We start from the raw sequence: 20,144 nt of genomic DNA on the forward strand, positions 1-20,144 counted from the left end.
ATGACGCGAGTTTCAGATCGCAGATTTAAATAATCACTTTTCGTGCACTTTATTTGTGACGATTTAATCTAAGTGATTTTTGATCTTTTTTTGCAATTTTTTTCTTTTTTTTAAAAATTTTTTTCGGCAGTTAATGCTATGCATTCCCACGTATTATAAAAAATTCCAATTATTCTATTACGACATGCAAATTTTAAATCGTGCATTTGACACGCTTTATTCGTGCTGAGTTCAGCATATATATATTTTTTCCCAATTATTTCTCTACTTTTCCACATGATTTTGACGATCCCGTTATTTAACTATGATGTTATTACGACACGCGATTGTTAATCGCGCAATTAAATAATCACTTTTTTATACGGTATTTCGGTACAGTTTTATCGTAAATCCTAGTTATTTTTCCTTCGTTTTTATTTCCGCAACAAATATGATTCGGTCCAATGTGGTAATGAATTGTGATTTGGTCAAAAACCAAATATTCGGCAAAAAAAAAAAGAAGAAGAAAAAATCGACTGAACGCCGTACACTTGGGGCCAAATAGCAAAATCTTGTACTGCTACTAAACACTGAAACTAAAATTTTAATGCTCAGAATAATATTTCCTGGAAAAACGTATTCATAAATTAACTCTAAAAAGAACGTTTTTGTCAATCAAGACAAACGTTAATCAAGAGCGTTTTTAAAAATGTCGAAAAGTGAAACAGAGAACAGGAAAATCAATCATAATTTTTGAAAATTTTTTTTAAAGCTGAACATCTCAGTTTTCCAATTACCAGAAAAAGCCAAGAGAAAAAAAATTAAGTTATCAGAAATGCTATTAAAAATTACTGCATTATAGTGAAAATGTCTAAAAAAAGTTTTTTTTTTGTATTTAAAGAAAATAAAAAGGTAGAAAAAACGTTCTTAATTTTTAAAATTAAAAACTTATGCCAAAAATCTTAATTTAAATTTTTCTCATTGCCATAATTTTAGAAGAAAAAAAATGAACTTTGTTAGTAACTTTATTTTTAAAAAAAATGCTGTGTCATAATAAAAATGCCTAAAAAAAAGAAAAACAGAAAAAACAAATTTTTCTTAGTTCCTGAAACAAAACTTTAATACTGAAAATCACACTTTTCTATGTTACTGGTTATTTATATTACAGTACAGGGAAAGAGTGATAATAAATTAATAGTATGAGACGTTCTGTTAAAATGCTGGGTTATAATAAAAGCAGCAAAAAATGGGAAAAAATCCTCCTTAATTCTCAAAGTATCGAAAAAATGACAAAATTGACTTGTCTGATTATAATTTTTTTTTAAAAAAAAGTAATATCTATAAAAATTCAAAAATAAAAAAAACTTAGAAAAATACATTTCTAAAAAATATTCTGCTGAATATTTGACTGATCATTCAAACAACTGAATTTTTCACAGAATGGCCAAATACTCGTTACATCCCTCTTTAATTTAAATGCAATGTTATTTCTACTTGAGAAATTCATAAAATGGCGGAAAACATGAATTTTTAAACTGCTCACTGTTTGTAGTTTAGATTTCAATATTTTGTTGCTTAAGTGATCTTTTTCGATAAAAAAAAGGAAAATGTTTACGATATAAAAAAATCTAATAATTAATAAAATAATAAAGTACATTACAAAATAAGCATTGAATTTTATTTTGAACTATCACAGTTTTGTTTTTATTTTAGGCTTTTGTTTAAAACCTATAAATTTTCTTCAATTAAAATATTTAATTTGAATTTATAATACTTAAATATGACTAAACTTTTTCCTACTTTCATTCTGTGGGCATTGCAGTTTTTTTTTTATTTATAAGAATTTAATTCTAAAATGAATTTTCGTATTGCATGATATGATAAAAAAAACAACATTTCTTTTCTTCAATGTTTATTTATTTTGATAAATCTATTGTTCATATGATAAAAATAGTAGAAGAAAAGAAAAGTATAAGTTTTTTTTATTTTTGAATGAATTCTAATAATGGAACACTACTAAGTTATTGATATTACTAAGTTTATTGATAAAAAAAATGTTACGCTAATGTTTAAATAAACATTACATTTGTCATTAACATGTCTAAATACATGTGCGACCCTTCGTTAGCCAACCTGCTGTGCAAGTGGCCCTTCACTCAAAAAGGTTGTGCACCCCTAGCTTAAAAAAAGGTTTTTATGAAACACTTTTTTATGGTTTATTTAGTTGGAGCTTATTTGTTTATCATCTTAATATGTTTATCAGGTTTGTTTATTGAAAAATGATTTTAGATGAGCTATAACTCATGATGCAGGATTCATAAACATTTTTCCTACTATTAAATGAACTTCTGGTTCAGTTATTAAGTATAAAAATGTAAAATTTATATGGTATGAACGATTACAGTGATCTAGTACTTCTGTTTAGTGCTTTTGCTTTGTGAACCTAACACTAACTGTCAAATGACTTTGGAGTCTTATAGTCAGTACTATATCAGCTGTTGGTTTTTTGGCAAAGAAAAATAAACCAAAACATTATTGGAATTGGCTATTTTTATTTGTTTATTTATTTGCTAAAATGAGCATATAATATTTGATGGTTAACTCAGTGATTTTATTTTATAAATGTCTCTAAATATGACTTAGAGAGTAATTGCCCAAAACAATCAAAATAACATAATGACCATGAGTTCAAACATTAATGAAACTAATAAATTTTTATTCCAAGGAAAATTGTAAACAATATTCGTTACTATCTCGAAATAAATAATTTTAATAAAGGGCGGGGAGAAAATATTCTTGTAGCATTGATGATTATATTGGAAGAGTTTGTTAATAATATTTTCATTTACTTTTCTTGAATTTTATTCACACTTCTTTATAATTTAACTTCTCAAGAAATTTGCCTTTAAGTACATGAGTCTATATTCTTTCTTTCTTTTAATCTTCCCTACAGGAATGTCAGAGGGTTAATATATTCACAAACTTTTTTATTATCTCATCAAACCTTGTTAACATTAACTTGAAGAGGCACAAAAAGTTTTCATTATTATTTTTGAAATTTATTTTATAAAAATTGGATAGGTAGAATAATTAAATATTTCTATTTAGAATAAGTAGAATAATAATTTTATTTTATGTCAATAAAAGTGTTTTTATTTTTCACTTAATAATAATTTTAATTTAATTGATTTATTAATTTCAGTGGAAACATTATCAGAAGATGAAGATGATCCATATGGGGATGACATCAGTGAAGCAATTAGTATTCGTGCCAACTTGTTTGGTTCTCCATCCAGTGGTCAAGGTTATTCTCCTGCACCTGGAGGACCTTTCTCTGCTTTGACTCCTTCTATGTGGCCACAAGATTTATTAGCAACTTTAGCTCAGGTAAAAAAATTATTTTAAATTTAGTAATTGTTTTGTAAATGAAAAAATATTTCTTCATTATATATAATGTTCTATTTAACTGGTTAATAGACAGAAATAAAAAGCTAGCCTGTATTGGAATTTTCCATAGAATGTCACACTTTTTCACTAATAATCAACATTTATTTGTTCAAAACTATTTTAAACAAATTGTATTAACACAATTAAAGCAATTTAACATTTAAAAATAGTATAAAATGTCAGATGTTTGTTTGTGATTGAAAGTAGCTTTTTATGCAGTTGTGGTGTGCTGATGCATCTGAGTCTAGTTTTTTTAGTTATTCAGCATTTATCTATATGTTGTATTAGAATAAGCAGTGGGGTATTGTTGATGTTCGATTTTTTTTTACTACATATTCCTAGTAATCTTCAAATTATTAAATTTAAAAAAAATCTTAGTGTTGATTCTGAATTAAAGGAAAATTTTTTATGTAAAGTATTGCTGCTATTTATTTTTCCAAAAAGAAAAGTTTGAATAAAGGAAACAATTGTAAAAATAATTTTGCTTCATACTCAATATTTATTAAATAATGTAATTTTCAGTTTGTGAATTAAGCAGCTTGGCTTGATATAATTTTTTCTGCTCTGTTCAATTTACCATGTAGACAATATTAGTAACAGTTTATTGTATTATAAAAAGGGAACTGGTTTGAATGGCAGATGTTAAGATAGTAATGTTTATAAATGATAGTGTTGGAAAAAAATTAATTATATGCTTTCAGAAAAGTTTCTTCATTAGCTAAGATTTTTTTATTAATTATTAAAGCCTATATTCTGTTACTCAGTGTCTGTAGCCAAAGTCGTATATTATCAAAGCCTGTTTAAGTTGACTTTCTCATTGCCGTATTGTGTCCTTTAAACGCTTGTATCACAAATTCTTTTCTAAAGAATAAGAGTACATTGATTGTACTATTTGATCAGTCATCTCAGCAATTTTAATTATATAGATCTATAATATCTAATGCTATTATATGTAATGCCGGTGAATAGAAATATCACAAAAACAGTAATTAAGCAAAGAATTTTTTTAAAAGTTTCTTTTAAAAATTTAAGTCTGAATTGTTAAATAAAATCCAACATTTATTAAAAATAAACTCTAAGCATTTAGTTTGTTAATAATAGTTGCTAGATTGATACAATTGTAATATTTATAATATAAAAAATTTTGATTTGTGTCTGAAAACCATAATTATTGAAGGTATTTTGTTTTAAAATGTTTATTTGATTGTAACTCTTATTTTAAACAATTTTTATTATTTTCAAGCCTGAAGATTCTGAATGCCACCCTGATTATCGTTTTGATGAGTTTGGATTTCGTGTAGATGAAGAAGGTAAACTATGATTAACTAAGTTTCATGCTCTTTTTTTACTGAATTGATTATACTTTGTGAAGCAATAACTTATCAATAAAATGTATCAAAATTATGAGATTTTGTGAAATTTGTTTCTATATATTTTTAGTAGGCTGTCAGTTGTCAATAGGTTTCGAAATGAGATATCTTTGAAAACTTTAATATGGTTAGTCTTTAGTGATAACTGGGTTTTAAATTGAGATTATATAATGACTTAATAGATATAGCTAGTTTTTTAAATTGTTTGGTGTTCTATATTGCATTTTACTCTTAATTAGTATCTCAGTAGTTGAATAAATGGATATTCTTAAGTTTTTTAATTGTTTGAATGCAATTATATAACATGTTTTCAAATAAAATCCTCTATACTTTAAAACAAAACCAAAGTTTTCTAAAACTTATAAAAATGAAATAAATAATAACAGTTTTTTTTAATGAAGTAAAGACCAGCTAATTATGATGCATTGTTTTCAAGAAAGCCACGTTTGAAATAGTTCAGCTAAATGCACTATTATCATTGGACTGAAAGGAATTGGAGTTAAAGGTTTAACTTTTATGCAATTCAAATACATTTTAGTTTTATAGAATGGGCTATTTACCATTATAAGTTTAATGCAGTATTTGACTCAAAAGTTTCTCTGTCTTCTGAAAGGAAGTCAGAACTGTAATATGGTAGTGTGCCACAAGACTGCTCCTCCTCTGTTTATTTTGGTTTTTCAACACTCTTCAAAATGAGAGTGATGGATCTACATTTCAAATATGAGAAAATATACATTTAGTGACATCAAATGTTGTGATAATAGAATTTCTCTTTGAAAAACAAGCTCAAGTCACATCTAGAACACAATCTGGAATGTTCAAAAGAAAATCTGACACTTTGATGGGAAGAAAAAGACTTGTATAGAAATAATTACTAAATTGTAAAAAAAAAATAATAATAATAAAATAAATGAATTGTGAAATTTTTAAAAAATAACATATCTAGCATTCAATTTCTTTTTAAATTCAAACATTTCTGAATAATAAAAATTCCAAAACATATAGACCACTATTTTAAACCCTTAGCGATCAATTGATTTTCAAGAAAACGGTCATAAAAGTGCCTATTTTTTTATCCCTGAAAATTATATACAAATATGTGTTTGTTTTTAGCTTTAAATTTTGAAAAATTAAATTTTTAGACAAAGCCAACATTCAGGGTTTCTATGACTTAATGTTGGTTTTCCAGCAAGCAAGGAAAATTTAAAAAATACGTGTTTTAAACATTAAAAACAAATGTTATTAAACTTACGTATAATATACATAAAGATTAGTAATTTTTTCTTGTGTGATAAATTACAAAGCATGAGATACAGAGGCCAATGTCACAATCTGGACAGTAGTACCGAATAACCTTCCTACATCTCTTCCACTATGACCTTAGAAATATCCTGGTGTGTAAAATGAGATATAAAATGTTTTCCAGGCAAAAGAAATGAATTAGTTTTATTCTTATTGGCGCGTTACTACTGTACACTCCATCCCAGAAATAGCACAGGAGCGAGAAATGGAGGGTGAAACCTCACCCCGTTGTTTTCACGGGATAAACAGATTATATTTGCTTTTCAAATTTTCACAATATCCGACTAGTCCGTAACTTGTCCAGAATATGATTGAATTTCGCAATTAAGACACCTCTAATGATATATTGTCTATCTGTGCAATTGAAGTAAAAGAATTTGTTAATTTATCTTAATCAAACGATAACAATTCAGTTGCAGAAATCAGTAATAAAACTCTTGTTAAAACTGTTACTTTTTGTTATGTTTTACTTTGTTTGACAATATTTGAAAAAGTACTTCATGCAGCAGTGTTTAAATGATGAAGTATTTTCTTTCATCCATTAAATTGAAAGAGAATTTTCTGTGTCAAGGATTGAAGAAAACGTTAAATATTTCTCAGTACGCATTTTGAAAATTTAAATTAACTGCAATTTTAGCTACTGAATAAAATGTGTTTAATTTCTAATTGTACATATTTTTGTGTTGTTGCTATTGTGTAAGGTGAATTGAGATTTTTCTTATTTGTTTTGGTTGCTGCATTAAAGATCTCCAATTTAATAAATAAAATGTTGTGTCGTTATTAATTACTTAAATTAGGATTTGACAGAAATCGAATCAAAACTTAGGATATTTTTTATCACTTAAATCCAGTAATAAATGACATAAACAATTTTAATACACTCTGTAAAGTATTATGAAGGCCCTAAAACTAAATTAATTTAAAGTTGAATTTGATTTTTTGTTTTTATACGTAACTAATCTTTATGTTAGCGAGTATCTCTGTAAGGACGTTTTCCTATTTACCCTATTTCCCTTTAGAATAATATATAAAAGATATAAATTATCTTTGCTTTGAAGCATTCAGATTACGAAAGACTAAATTAATGACCTTGATATGTGATTTTTTTACAACTATTTTGACAGAAATAAAAATTAATACTTGTTCAGTATTTGATAAAAAACTCTCAAGATCTGAATATTTTAAAAGCAACTAATTTTGTTAGACCTGAACGTTTTTAAATATCTATTGGTCTGATACTCAAAAAATTTCTTTTATTATATTTTAATTTGTTTTTATATTGTTAAATGCAGATGGTCCGGAACAAAATTCTAGTAAACTTTTGAGTATTCCTTTTGTTGAAGATCCTCAACATCGTCTTCAGTGGATTGCCTATTTAGAATTCACTCACAATAATGAAGTGGGAGATCTGACTTGGGATAAAGTAAACTATTCTTACAATTTTTATAATTAATTATTATTTGTTTTTCTAGATTTTTTGTTGAAGATTTTAATGTATTTATGTTTATACTTTTAAAATAGGATATACTTTACAAATGTGTATTTTAATGATTTTGAAACTGTTTCAAAACTGTTCAAATATACTTTACTATAAATTCAATATTGTTAGAACTTTTTTTCGCTATCTAATCACTTGAGAAATTTTGTCAAACATGTGTGCTCATTTTTCTACACTTTAGGAATGCTATTTGCAACTATAAAAAGATTTTATGAATCACAATCAACAAAAGAATTTAAAACTCATTTCTATTTTAAATTCAGGTAATATTAGAAATGTCTTTTTTGAAGTTTGTTCAATCTATTTTTTTTTTCAATGTTTGTTCGATGACAAACGTGCTGGTCAATTCATTCAATTTTATTGTTCTGTTCATTTAAAATATATTTTTAATTTCATAATTTTTTGAAATTTGGCTCAGGTATATATTTCTTATTGTTTGTAAATTAAGTATCAAAAAGTGTCTTATGCAGCTGCTAAAGTATAACAAGAACAATTTTATAATTATATATCTCTGCCTTATTTACAAACACTATTAATTACTAATAATAATGAGATTAAAAGGGCAGTTTTTAAAGTTTATATTAAGATTATCTTGTTTAGTCTAACTTGTATGGAATATATTTCAGGTTAGTTATTTTTCTAAATAACTGAATAACATGCATTAGTCTTAATGCATGTCAGTATTAAAAAAAAAATACTTTTTAATTTGTTTTGGGATAAGGTTTTATTGCTTTCTTGCAGAGCAACTGATTTCACTTGATTTATTCTTCAGAAGAATACTGTTTGGCAATTACGAGTTTTTTTTAAGAAAAATAGATTTTGATATGATTAAATTATTTCCTGCTTTCCTGAAGTAAATATTTAATTTACTGATTAGTAATGATTTATTAGAATGAATGCTTATTAAGGCTGATGATTTGATGAATGTTTAATTTACTAATCCGCTTCGGTTGTAGTTGTAGATTATGATCTAACATGTTGGTCTAACTTATAATGTTTTTATTGAAGGTGGAGGCTTACTTATCACGTTCAGACAAGCTTGGTGCGATGATTCGTCAGGGGATTCCACACTCACTGAGACCTCAGCTATGGTTGAGGTTGTCTGGAGCGATGAAAAAGAAAACTTCATGCAATTTAACTTATAAAGATGTTGTGAAAGCAAGTTCAAATGATCATGTGATGACATCAAAGCAAATAGAAAAAGTATGTACTTGTTTGGAATCTGTATTTATTGATATGATTGTTTCAATTATGCATTGTTAAGATGTTAATGTAATTTTTTTAAGAATGTAAATAATTTTTTTTTTAAATTTAACAATCACTTTGTGTTTTTATTTGATTTAAATTCTCCTAGACTAACTTAAAGTTTGATCCTGGTATTAATTGTATGATATGTACAAAAATGGAAAAACTTGAAGTTAATTTTTCAAGTTTATATTTCTATGCTATTACCCTAATGTTTACTGGCATTTTCATCGAAATCCTACAAGCAAAATCAGTGCCTTAAGAATAGTAATAGAAAAAAAAACAGAAAGAGAATTCAAATGGAAATGGTATTTTCTAGATTTTCCATTTAAATCCTATTAAAGTCGGACTCCGTTGTAGTGAACCAGCTGCAGCCGCAGCAATAAGTCCACTATAATGATAGTTTACTATAGCTAAATTCTTTGAAAAAACATCTTGTTCGATTTATTAAAAATAGTAAAAATAGTACGTAATTTACTTTATAAATTATTAACTAAAAATATTGAATCTCTTTTCAAGGAAGTTTGCTTAGATCGAACTTCTTTCTATAATGCAAAATATTTCCGGGATGCTAAACTTTCAAAATATTTTCCATATAATGAAGTTGTTATCACTCTGTAGCAAAAATTTTCTTGAAAATTCTAGGCGTTTAATTTTTCAATTTTCGTCATTTTTGAATTTTTTTTTAGTAAATTATGTTTAAACATGTTTTCCTTTATTTTCGAAAAAAAAAAGATGTTATTCCAATCGTTTGATAACTAATTCATGCTCCCATGGATCTGTTTTTGAAACCACTAACTTTATTCATTTAATTGAAATGACTCATCTTAAGCACTTCTTAGTAATGTGTATTACTTTATTTTTAATTATAAGTCATAGTTATATACTTTTACCACGGCTTACCATATAAACTAAAAACTTTGTATCATTCATTTAAATAACTGCAAAAAAAGAAATTTCAGTCCACTATAAACGAACTGTCGATTTATCAGCTGCTCACTATAATCGTATGAAACAGCAGTAGTTGAATAACAATTTGGACAAGACCCCTAAAACATTCCTTACAACCAAGTGTTCACTTTATCGCAGGTTCATTATATAGACTAGACTGTAGAAGTTAAATTGTTTTTCTTTACCATTTCATCCTACAAGTAGTAAATTTTTTTTATTGTTAGCCTTCCCTAATTTTTTTTTAAAAATCTTTTTAATAAATTAGCAATATTTCCCAAAATAATTCATTGCAATAATAAATTATTTCTACCATGCTTCAGGTACAACTTGTTAAGTATTGGTATTAAATATGAGTACTATTCCATGAATATTATTGTCTTTTTAAAGTTTAAAATCAACCTTTTTTAACATTATATCAGTAACTTATTTTAAAGTAAATTGTATTTTCTCTCAAAATGTTTGATTGAGCTATAGTTATTCACAAAAATTTGAATAGGACTTCTATCGAGGGGCTTAGAGCAAGACCGGTCTAGATTAAAAAATTAGTAGGGAAATGATAAATATATATAGGTTTGCATTGTTTTCCCCCAAATTATTTACTTCACAACTGAGGACTGATGATTAATTGTAAAAATTTTCACAAAAATAGCAAGATGGAAAACCTAGGTTGATTTCTGCCCATTTAATCAAAATGGAGAAGAAACTGGGTTGCATTGCTTATTAAATTGGGGTTTACTATAACAGAGTATTAAGAAAACTCATTTATTTTACTAGAAAATTTATTTAGCTGCTAAATTCTTTGCACTTTACAATTGTTGCTGTAAAAGAATTTACTACTAAAAAAAATTTAATGTGTTTTAATTATTATTATTTTCAGATTATTAAAAGAACAACTCTTTCTAACATATGATTCTAAAAGTGTTAACCTTTTAAATTTGTCGTTTAAACTTATAAAATTTGGTTTACATGGAGTCCAACTTTTATTGTAAATTATTCATACCAATATACAGTCAAGTCTCACTAACTCGAACTTCGATAGAAGAAAAAAATTCTCTTCAAATTTCCTATCATCCTACTCAATCAATTTCCTACTCAATGTTAAAAAAAACTTCATTTCATGATTTTTTTTTCTAATACCTCGATAACTTGAATTTTTTTCTCCATAAATAGTGTAGATTTTTTTTTTCTGAAAATAAAAATATATTCCAAAAAAAATAAACAATTTTAAGAATAGAAAACCAATTCTCATAATGATAAAATTTTTTTAAAAAAAAGGACATAAAGATGTCAGTGGCATGGAATGATGTGTCTCTCTCTAAGATAATGAATGGCTTCAAGAAGGCTCTATTCATTAAAGATCACGAAAGTAGTCAAACAATCAATATCGTTAATTTTGCTGAAAACTACATCGAAAATGATTGGGACAGATTGACCGAACTCATGAAACTTGATGACTTGGAATTTCATAACTTTGTAAACGTAGATGATGCAGTAACAGTGTGTGGTCAGTGGCATGACAATGATATCATCGCTCAAACGAAAGCTTCTTGTGAACTATCAGAAGAAGAGGATGAGGATATCAAAGATTTACCACCCAATGTTACTAACAAACAAGTACTTTCTGCAGTGGACACTGTAAGGAGATTTATTTGAGAGACATTTAAAGCTATAGTCCACTTAGAAAGTGTTATAGTCTAACTTTCTTACACATCTCTAAAGCAAACGACAATTGAGTCTTTTTTTAAATGAAAGTGTAAAAAGTGTTTTTAGAATACATATGGAATAGTAAATAAGGTATGTAAAGAGCATTTTTCTTTATTCTACCATCGATAACATGCGATTTTCGATAATTCGAATTTGCGGTATCTCGAATTTTTTCTCCTCTCCCTTCAAGTTCGAGATATCGAGGTTTGACTGTATATATAATAAATAACTATAATATAAGAAATTATTTATACCAATATATACCTGAGATAATTTGAACTCTATTTTTTTTTTTTTTTTTTTTTGTAAACTGCTAATATATAGTTATCCGATACTTTAACATTTTGTAACAACAGCCTTAAATTTCGTAGTTTTATGGCTGAATCTAAAAATAAAGACTCAAAACCTGAAGTATGATAGATACACATCTGAAACAGTTATAGAATTTTAATTTCAGGAATTAATTTTAATTTCTGTGAGACATTCCTATATTAAGCTCTTATGTTGCCGTTATTACATTTTTAAAAATATTTTTATGCTTATTCTTTATAATTAATGAATATTACTTTGATTTTTCAGGATCTTTTGAGAACCCTTCCCAGCAATGCATGCTTTTCTCATATGAATAGTACTGGAATTCCTCGCTTACGAAGAATTTTAAGGGGACTCGCTTGGCTTTACCCGGATATCGGCTATTGTCAAGGAACTGGTGTGGTAAGTGGTATATATTATGCTAAAAATATTCTACTGCTTTTGTTGTTCTGACTATCTTTCTGCCATAATTCTTTTCATAAATCATACTTTTTATTCAAATATTTGATATATTGTTACATTCTGAGGTCTTATCCAGGAACAGTAATTAGTAATACTAATAAAAGCTTGATTATTACTACCTATACTAATAAAAGGTTAATTTTTTTAAAAAAAAATAATCATAACAATTGAAAAGTTATGCAATTTTGTCCTTTAAAGGGAGTTGTTGCAGCTTTAAAACATATTCTGAATAAACTTATTTTACTTAATTCAGTTTAGCAGCACTACTTAATAGGTATCATATTTTTAACTAAAATTTAATTCTGTTTCACTCGTTTTTATTTTAATTCTTTTACCGTTAAACCTTAATTCTTTTACAAGCCTTTAACAGAACCTGTCCAAGCTAATAAAATCATTCAATGCAGGGAGTACTCAATTATTCCTTTTATTTTTATGTTATTTTAGCGTCAAATAATTCAATGTTTGAAACAAAAGTATACTCTTACTTTAAATAAAATTTTATTAATTTTTTGTCCACCTTAAAAGCAAATTCAGCCTCGTGATACAGAGAAAACATTTCAAATATGTAAAAAAAATTTTTTTATAATTTTCTCTCTTTCTTACAATTTTAATTACTTTCTATTTTTTTTCTTTTGTCTGATGAATTTGAAAAATTACCACACTATTTAAAAGCTGTGTGCACTTTTCAAAATCAACTTCAAATTATCAAGATTACAGCCATGTGACAATTAGAACTTTTCAATGTAATTTATTAGAGAGTTATTTATAAATTAGGTTTTGTTAAGTTTTATGTTGTGTAAATTGAACTAAGGTTGTTTTTAAGGTCGATTTTGATTTTAAATTTTTTGATATTCACTTTCATAATTTTGTTCTTTCATATATACAATAGTTTCATTTTATTAATTTTGTGTAAGTAACTTAGCAGTAGTTCATTCATTTCTTAAGTACTGTATTTTCCGATCTATCATTTATAAATGAATCCTCTTGATAAAAAGTTTCAAAAAAAATCTTGTTGCAAATTATTATTATATTGCGTTTTATGTTTTAAACCTCAAGCAGCATTTAAAAAAATATTTCTTTAATAAATTCCTTGCACAAAAAACAATCTTCTTAATTTTTTTTCTTCTTAATAGTTCTTTCATTTATTTTAAATTTCGCAATCTCATGCCTGACATCACAAGCTCATTAATTTTGATTACTTATTTTATAATTTTAATCATGACGTTGCAGTTTTAGCATTCATACATGATTATAGTATTATGTATGTAAAAAAAAAATTTAAGATTATCTATTTAAAAAATGAAATGTTCTCTTCTTTCAGATTGCTGCATTATTATTGCTGTTTTTAGAAGAAGAAGAGGCCTTTTGGCTAATGTGTACTATTGTAGAAGATTTATTACCAGCTTCTTATTATTCTAGTACTCTGATTGGAGTTCAAGCAGATCAACGTGTACTAGTCACTTTAATTTCATGTATACTTCCAGACTTAGACCTTGTTCTCAAAGAACATGATATAGGTAAGAAAGTTGAAATTGATTAATAATGGTAATGCAGTATCCTCTCGAACTTCAATGCCTCAAAAACCTTGTATACTGAAGTAAAATTGCTAAATCAAGCAAAATTTGAAGAATTTGGTTGGTACTTTAAACAAAAGTATAAATAGAATAAAACTTAAAACTCTGTTTTATATTTCTATTTATTCTATTTCTATTCTGTTTATTCTATTTATACTTTATTATTATTATTATTTTATTATTTACTTGTTATTATTTTTTTCAAGCTTAAATTATAAAATAACAGCTGTTTAACCAAATACTTTACGTATGGTTTTCTACATTTCTTTAGCAATAATTCTTTATTAATTTAACAACATTAGGATTAATATTTTTAGACCTTACTGCAGTTCTGAGAAAGAGCTTTGTTATAAATTAAGAATTCAAACGTTTAAAATTTTCATCCCTTCAACTATTAGATATTTAGTACAGCATATTTTAATAGTTTATAAATTAAGTAAAAGCAATTTTCAAGCTTTATAAATATATATTAAATTCAGTTCATAATCAAAATCATTATTTGAAAACTAATTTTATCCAGTTCTTCTCGATTGATAATTTGCTTCTGCTTGTGAAGTGAGTTTTAAAAATTCCTTATTTCTATTAACATTTATTTCTCTAAGTTCTAATACTATTTCTAAGAAGTGTAATTAAAGTTTCATCTCAAATAATCTTTTAAAGAATTTTAAGTGGAATTATATAAAATTTGTTTTTTAAGATAATGCTCTTAGCAAGTTTTACAGGTCGTAGCATTTTTTCATTAAAATATTCAGGCAGTTTACTTTTTTTACAGAAGATTACTTTTTTTAAAGGATTTCTAAAACTAGTCAACTTTTTAAACTTACCATATTCTTACTTGCCTTTCTGTTTTATTTTATTTTAAATGTAAAATTTGTTGTTAAATAATTATGTTTTTTTTTAAATTAATGACTGTATTTAAGAATTTTGTTATAATAAAGTTAATACAGAGAACAAATGGATTTAAAGTTTTCAGTGTAAATTTTTGCCCAGCTGATTTTGTTATTACAAATGAAAATAATAATTTCCATTGCCTTGAAAAGTTATTTAAAAAACTGATGTCTGATAAATTAAATTGGAACTAAGTTTTAGTTAAATAGAGCACAACTGTATGAAATATTTAAAATAGTTTGTTTGTTTTTTCTAATATATTATTTAAAATGATTTGCACTTTTCTATGATTTTCAAATTATTTTGTTTTATTAAGGAAATTAGCAAGGAAGGATTATAAACTAAAGTTTCCCCAATTGTCTGGCCAATCTGAATTAACTCATTTACAACTATTGAATTTTTTAAAGCTTTATTTAAAAAAAATTTATTTTGTTATCGAAATTTTCTTCCTTTTTTTGTTATTTTAGTTTTCATTTTTATTTTAAGGATTGAATAATTTATCAATGCATTTCCATTTAACTATTCTTTTTTTTATGTCTAATGAAGTTAAATTAAAAAAATTTCTTTTAGTTGAACTTTAAGTATATTATGTAAATAAAATCCACTAATTTTTGCAGAACTCTCTTTGATTACCCTCCATTGGTCCCTCACACTGTTTGCTAGCGTTGTCCACACAAAAATTCTTTTAAGAATCTGGGATTTGTTTTTCTACGAAGGCTCTATTGTTCTTTTTCAAGTTACATTAGGAATGTTAAAAATCAAAGTAAGTGCTTTAGGCATTTAGATTTTATTTTATAATTGTATAACTTTTATTATATATATTATTATGTGTTTAGATTTTATTTAAGTCTTTTTTATTTGGTCTTGTTATGAAGTAAATGCTATATTATATTTTAATGTAAAATTCTTTGTTAAAGTCAAGCATGAAGTTCTGCCAATTTTTGCCGAAATTTGGGACTTTCTAAAATTTAGAAGATTTCCGACTTTTATTTCAAAGAAATTCTTTTCATCTTTTTTGTACGATGAAGGATACAACATGTGAGATAGTTGAATACTCGCTTAAAAATTGCCCAAATGTCTTATAGTTATCTTTATATCTAGGCAAGAAGGAAGAAGTTTGATTTCTAAAATACTAAAATGTTATTTTTCCTATCTAATATTTATAAGATACGCAGTATTAACTAATTTTATTAAGATAAAACAACATTTTGTTATTTATATTTATCCTCAATTTATTTTTTGAAAAAATGAGCATGCTTATAGTTTCAAAGCAAAAAATAAATGAATAATGTATGAAGTTATGCATTATTAAAATAAGTACTAGTTTTTAGATAATTTTGTACTATCTGCTATATATTTTGGTAAACTAATGTGAAAAACTTTTTCACGCATATTTCTTAAAGATTGAAAAAATTTTGAGATAAAATACTAAGCATCATTTTTATTCTTTTAGTTTACATTCATCTTTTTTAAAATGTAACATCACTAAGCCTGAAATTCTGGCTAGGCTCATGTTGTAAAACACCATCGATTTGTGTATTATTCTAATTATTTTTATCACTTATGAGATATTAATTCATTTCACATAGGTAGCAATCACAAATTGCTATATAATGCACGTACTTGCTAGTATTTATTTACTAGTGACTAATTGTGCTCTGAAATCTATTAACTTGTTTCTTTCAAAGACTTTAGCTTCAAAATTGATTGGAATTGAAACTCTTTCACCAAATTAAAAAAAGTACATTCTTTAATTATTAATTTTTTCATTATCTTTAAACAAATATACTTTAATGCATAACAAATCTAGATTTTTTCGGGCTTTTAATTTTTTTTCTTAGAAAAACTTATTTTTTATTTTACAGTTCTTCACAATTATATGTAGAAAAGAAATTTTTAAATGCCATACATATCTTTTTTTGTATGTAACATATATTTGTACTATTTACAAATATTTAATTTAACATTAGATAGAAAAAAGGAACAGAACTATATTGCTTCCTTAAAATCCCTACATTCTGTAAAATGTTTTCATCTTGATAATTTCTGAATGAGACATTTTCTTCTTTATTATTAAATGTGTGCCCCTCTAATAATATTTAAAGTAAATGCTTTGATATTTATATTCTTTGATTTTTATATTTCAGATACTGGTTTTTAATATACTAAACCCATTATGTACTGTGGACAAATTTAAACTTTGTTTTGTGTGCTGAATATTTAAGATAATTAATTGAAGATAATAAAAAATTACTAGTACTAGCAAAATTAAATACAAAAAAACTGAAAATGCAACTATTATTTTAGTACCTATTAACTAGTCTTGGTTTCAAGTATTTTACCCATATAAAGAAATTTGCATTATAATTTTTAGATGAATGTAAATTTTAGTTTATATGTTTACTTCAAGTTAATAAGTAGTTTAATTTAAATTTATTTTTAAATGGAAAGCTCTGTATTTTTTATTAAATGAGTATTCTTGTATGTATAATTTTGCTATTTAAATTTTTAGGAATGTGATCTCAGAACATTAGAAAATTCTGCTCAAATATTCAATGCTCTGTCCGACATACCTGGTGAAATTGAAGATGTTGACAAGCTCTTCGAGGTATCATTTGACCTTGCAGGCTCCTTGACTGACATGACACTTGAAACTCATAGACGAAAACACCTAGCATATTTAATGGCTGATCAAGGTGCCCTGCTTAATCCTGAAAATGCGAGGAATCTTCCAAAACAGGTAAGTAGAGTTATTTATTTTTCTCATTAGTCATGACAAATTTCTTATTTTTTTATTTGAAAAAAATGCTGAAATAAGTTTTTTAAATTATCTATTTTTTATAAAAAACTATTTCTGCTATTTTCTTATTATAGTGTTAATTATAATTATTATAGTCATATTAATTATAATCATTATTATTCATCAATATTATATAATTTAATATTTTTTCCCTTTCCCTGAACTAATTTCTGAAAATAATAGCAATGATTAAATGATAGCATTACCTTTAGCTTGAGTTATTACTATAAATAATGATTTTTTACTCAGCATTTCACTCTGAATATTATAAGTTTAAGTACAGTTCAATTGATTTGTAGTAAACATTTGGATTTCTTTCAATTAAGTTTAATAAATGTAATCAAACGTGTAGTTTCTCAGTATTTTTACTTGAATCAGTTATTATTTATGAGTGTTTTCAGTATTTTTATGTTTTAATTTTTATTGAATTGACATTGTATAACGAATTGACATTGTATTTTTTATTTCAATGTTTTTTAAGTTTAGTCACATGTCTGTGGAGTTGTTGAATTTCACTGCACTTCTTGAGTAGAATTACTTATTTGTCTCTTATTTCTTGTTCTAGATAAAATAAAAAAATTTTAATAAGAATTTTTTTTTTTAATTAGATTCTAAAAAATTCTTTTTTTTTCAAATTTTTAGCATAGTATATTTTTACTTAGTAGAATTGTTGTTTTGAAATATTTATTATTTAATTAAAAAAATGCTCTTAAAACTAGTACTCATCATATATTAGATTGTATGGCTGATGATTATAAATGTTTAAAATTGTAGCATCTTAATCGGAGGCAATTGAAACGGTCAAAATCTATGCTACAACTAATAATCTTTGGTGATGGTGAAACAGAAGAAGATATTCGAAGTAAAAATGTTCGACAGACAGAAATTCTGGTGGATTTAAGAGAAGCTATTTTGCAAGTAGCTCGTCATTTTCAATCTGTAGATCCTAAGATTAAAGTGGTATACTATTTTTTTTCTTAATCTATTATATTATACTATTTTGTTTTATATAATCTAAGATTTGGGGAAAAATCTATTGCAAAATGCTTGTTGCATGAAGTGTTTACTTTTTTTAAAAAGGTAAACCTAAAAAGTAATGAATTTAAGTATGGAAAAGGGAATTTGAATTTTGATTTCAAAAAAATTGCATCAAGGCTATAGAGTCAGTGCCAGAAAAACTGCTAAATTCTGACCTAAAAATTAGTTGGAAATTAGGTCTGACAGTTTATAATTATTTTAGTATTATTTAAATGATTTAGACAAATATTTATGGGAACAATACATATTTTAAATTAATATTATGGCATTGTTAAAGTTATAACATACTACAAAACTACATTGTAACATTTATTAAATTAAAAAATTTAAAAAAACTAATTACTCATTATATAAAATTAGTTATGATGTTTAGTAAAATGTAATGTTAAACAAAATATTTTTAATTAGAATTACACATAAATAAATCGAAATTCAAATTTACATTTACTTATTAAGAATATTAATGTAAGTTTAGGATTTATTTAAGGTTTTAAAAGGGCATAAGTTAAGTCATAGACAAGCTCTCAGAAAAATCCTGAGTCTAGTATTTCAAGTACCAACTACACACCTCTCAAATGCATTAATATTAAAATATTATTTCTAAATGTATGATTATACATCATTACTTCATATTTTTTTGTACAGTTTTTGTTTCTTCTTCTCCTGGAGTTTTACTGTGTGTTTTTTAACTCCATTACTGTTTCTAGCATCTAATAACTGTAAACAAAGTGACCTTGGTAAAAAAAAATTTTTACACCTTGAATGTGTTTTTAATGTTTTTGCTCGAATGTTTTGCACTTATTTTTATTGAGGTTTGTTTATTATTTTACCAGAATCTTACTGCTGATTACAGTATGGACGGCCATGCTAGAGATCAAGAAATTTTTGCCAATGTTGCTCGAAATAGAAGAAGGCGTGCTAAGGCGTGTCTCGACTTTGAAAGACATGATGATGATGAATTAGGTTTTAGAAAAAATGATATTATAACTGTAAGTTGTTTTTATTTTATTTTTTGTATGTACATATTTATCATCAATTTAAGGAATTATAGTTTTCATTTTACTTGAAATCCATAATTAACATCATACTTTCTGTAAAAATCAATGACTGAGTTTATATATTGAACACATTTATTGAAATAAAAGTTTATGGCTTATATGAATTACCCGTTGCAGAATCGCAGTTACAAAGCAACATTGTCTCAGAACGTTACAGAGTTCTTGCAGAAAGATTTTTCTTTTGAAAAGTAAAAAAAAAAATTGCTTATCTTTTCTACAGAAATTTACACGTAATATTTGAATCATGCATTTAAATAATCACTTTTTGACGATGTAATGTTGTATCGATGTAATGTTTCGGTCATTTTTTGGAAGTTATTGATATTGATTTGTGGATCTAAACATCCCGATATATTTCAAGCAATATGAAAAATTTGAATTGTGCATTGGATTATTTACTTTTTAAGACAATAATTCTATTGAATTTTTGGCAGTTATTGCTATTGATTTCTCCATAGTTTTTATGTCTGATATATTTATACGATATTATTTATTACAACTTAATCTCAAAACCAA

The 20,144-nt window shown here is 25.5% G+C and overlaps 1 protein-coding gene across 1 annotated transcript in view; it reads left to right on the forward strand.

The window, feature by feature from the left end:
* Window positions 1-20,144, forward strand: part of LOC107448610 (small G protein signaling modulator 3 homolog) — a 36,760-nt gene that overhangs the window by 4,150 nt on the left and 12,466 nt on the right. The window contains exons 3-12 of the mRNA XM_087153264.1: window positions 3,182-3,366; window positions 4,670-4,736; window positions 7,391-7,521; window positions 8,605-8,799; window positions 12,076-12,210; window positions 13,592-13,787; window positions 15,350-15,495; window positions 17,245-17,472; window positions 18,307-18,492; window positions 19,404-19,559. Coding sequence (XP_087009390.1) covers window positions 3,182-3,366; window positions 4,670-4,736; window positions 7,391-7,521; window positions 8,605-8,799; window positions 12,076-12,210; window positions 13,592-13,787; window positions 15,350-15,495; window positions 17,245-17,472; window positions 18,307-18,492; window positions 19,404-19,559 — 1,625 coding nt within the window. The remainder of the gene's footprint in view (window positions 1-3,181; window positions 3,367-4,669; window positions 4,737-7,390; window positions 7,522-8,604; window positions 8,800-12,075; window positions 12,211-13,591; window positions 13,788-15,349; window positions 15,496-17,244; window positions 17,473-18,306; window positions 18,493-19,403; window positions 19,560-20,144) is intronic.

This window comes from Parasteatoda tepidariorum, chromosome 10 (genome assembly GCF_982258835.1).
Source record: "Parasteatoda tepidariorum strain Cologne lab strain chromosome 10, Ptep-v5.0, whole genome shotgun sequence".
Lineage (NCBI taxonomy): Eukaryota > Metazoa > Arthropoda > Arachnida > Araneae > Theridiidae > Parasteatoda > Parasteatoda tepidariorum.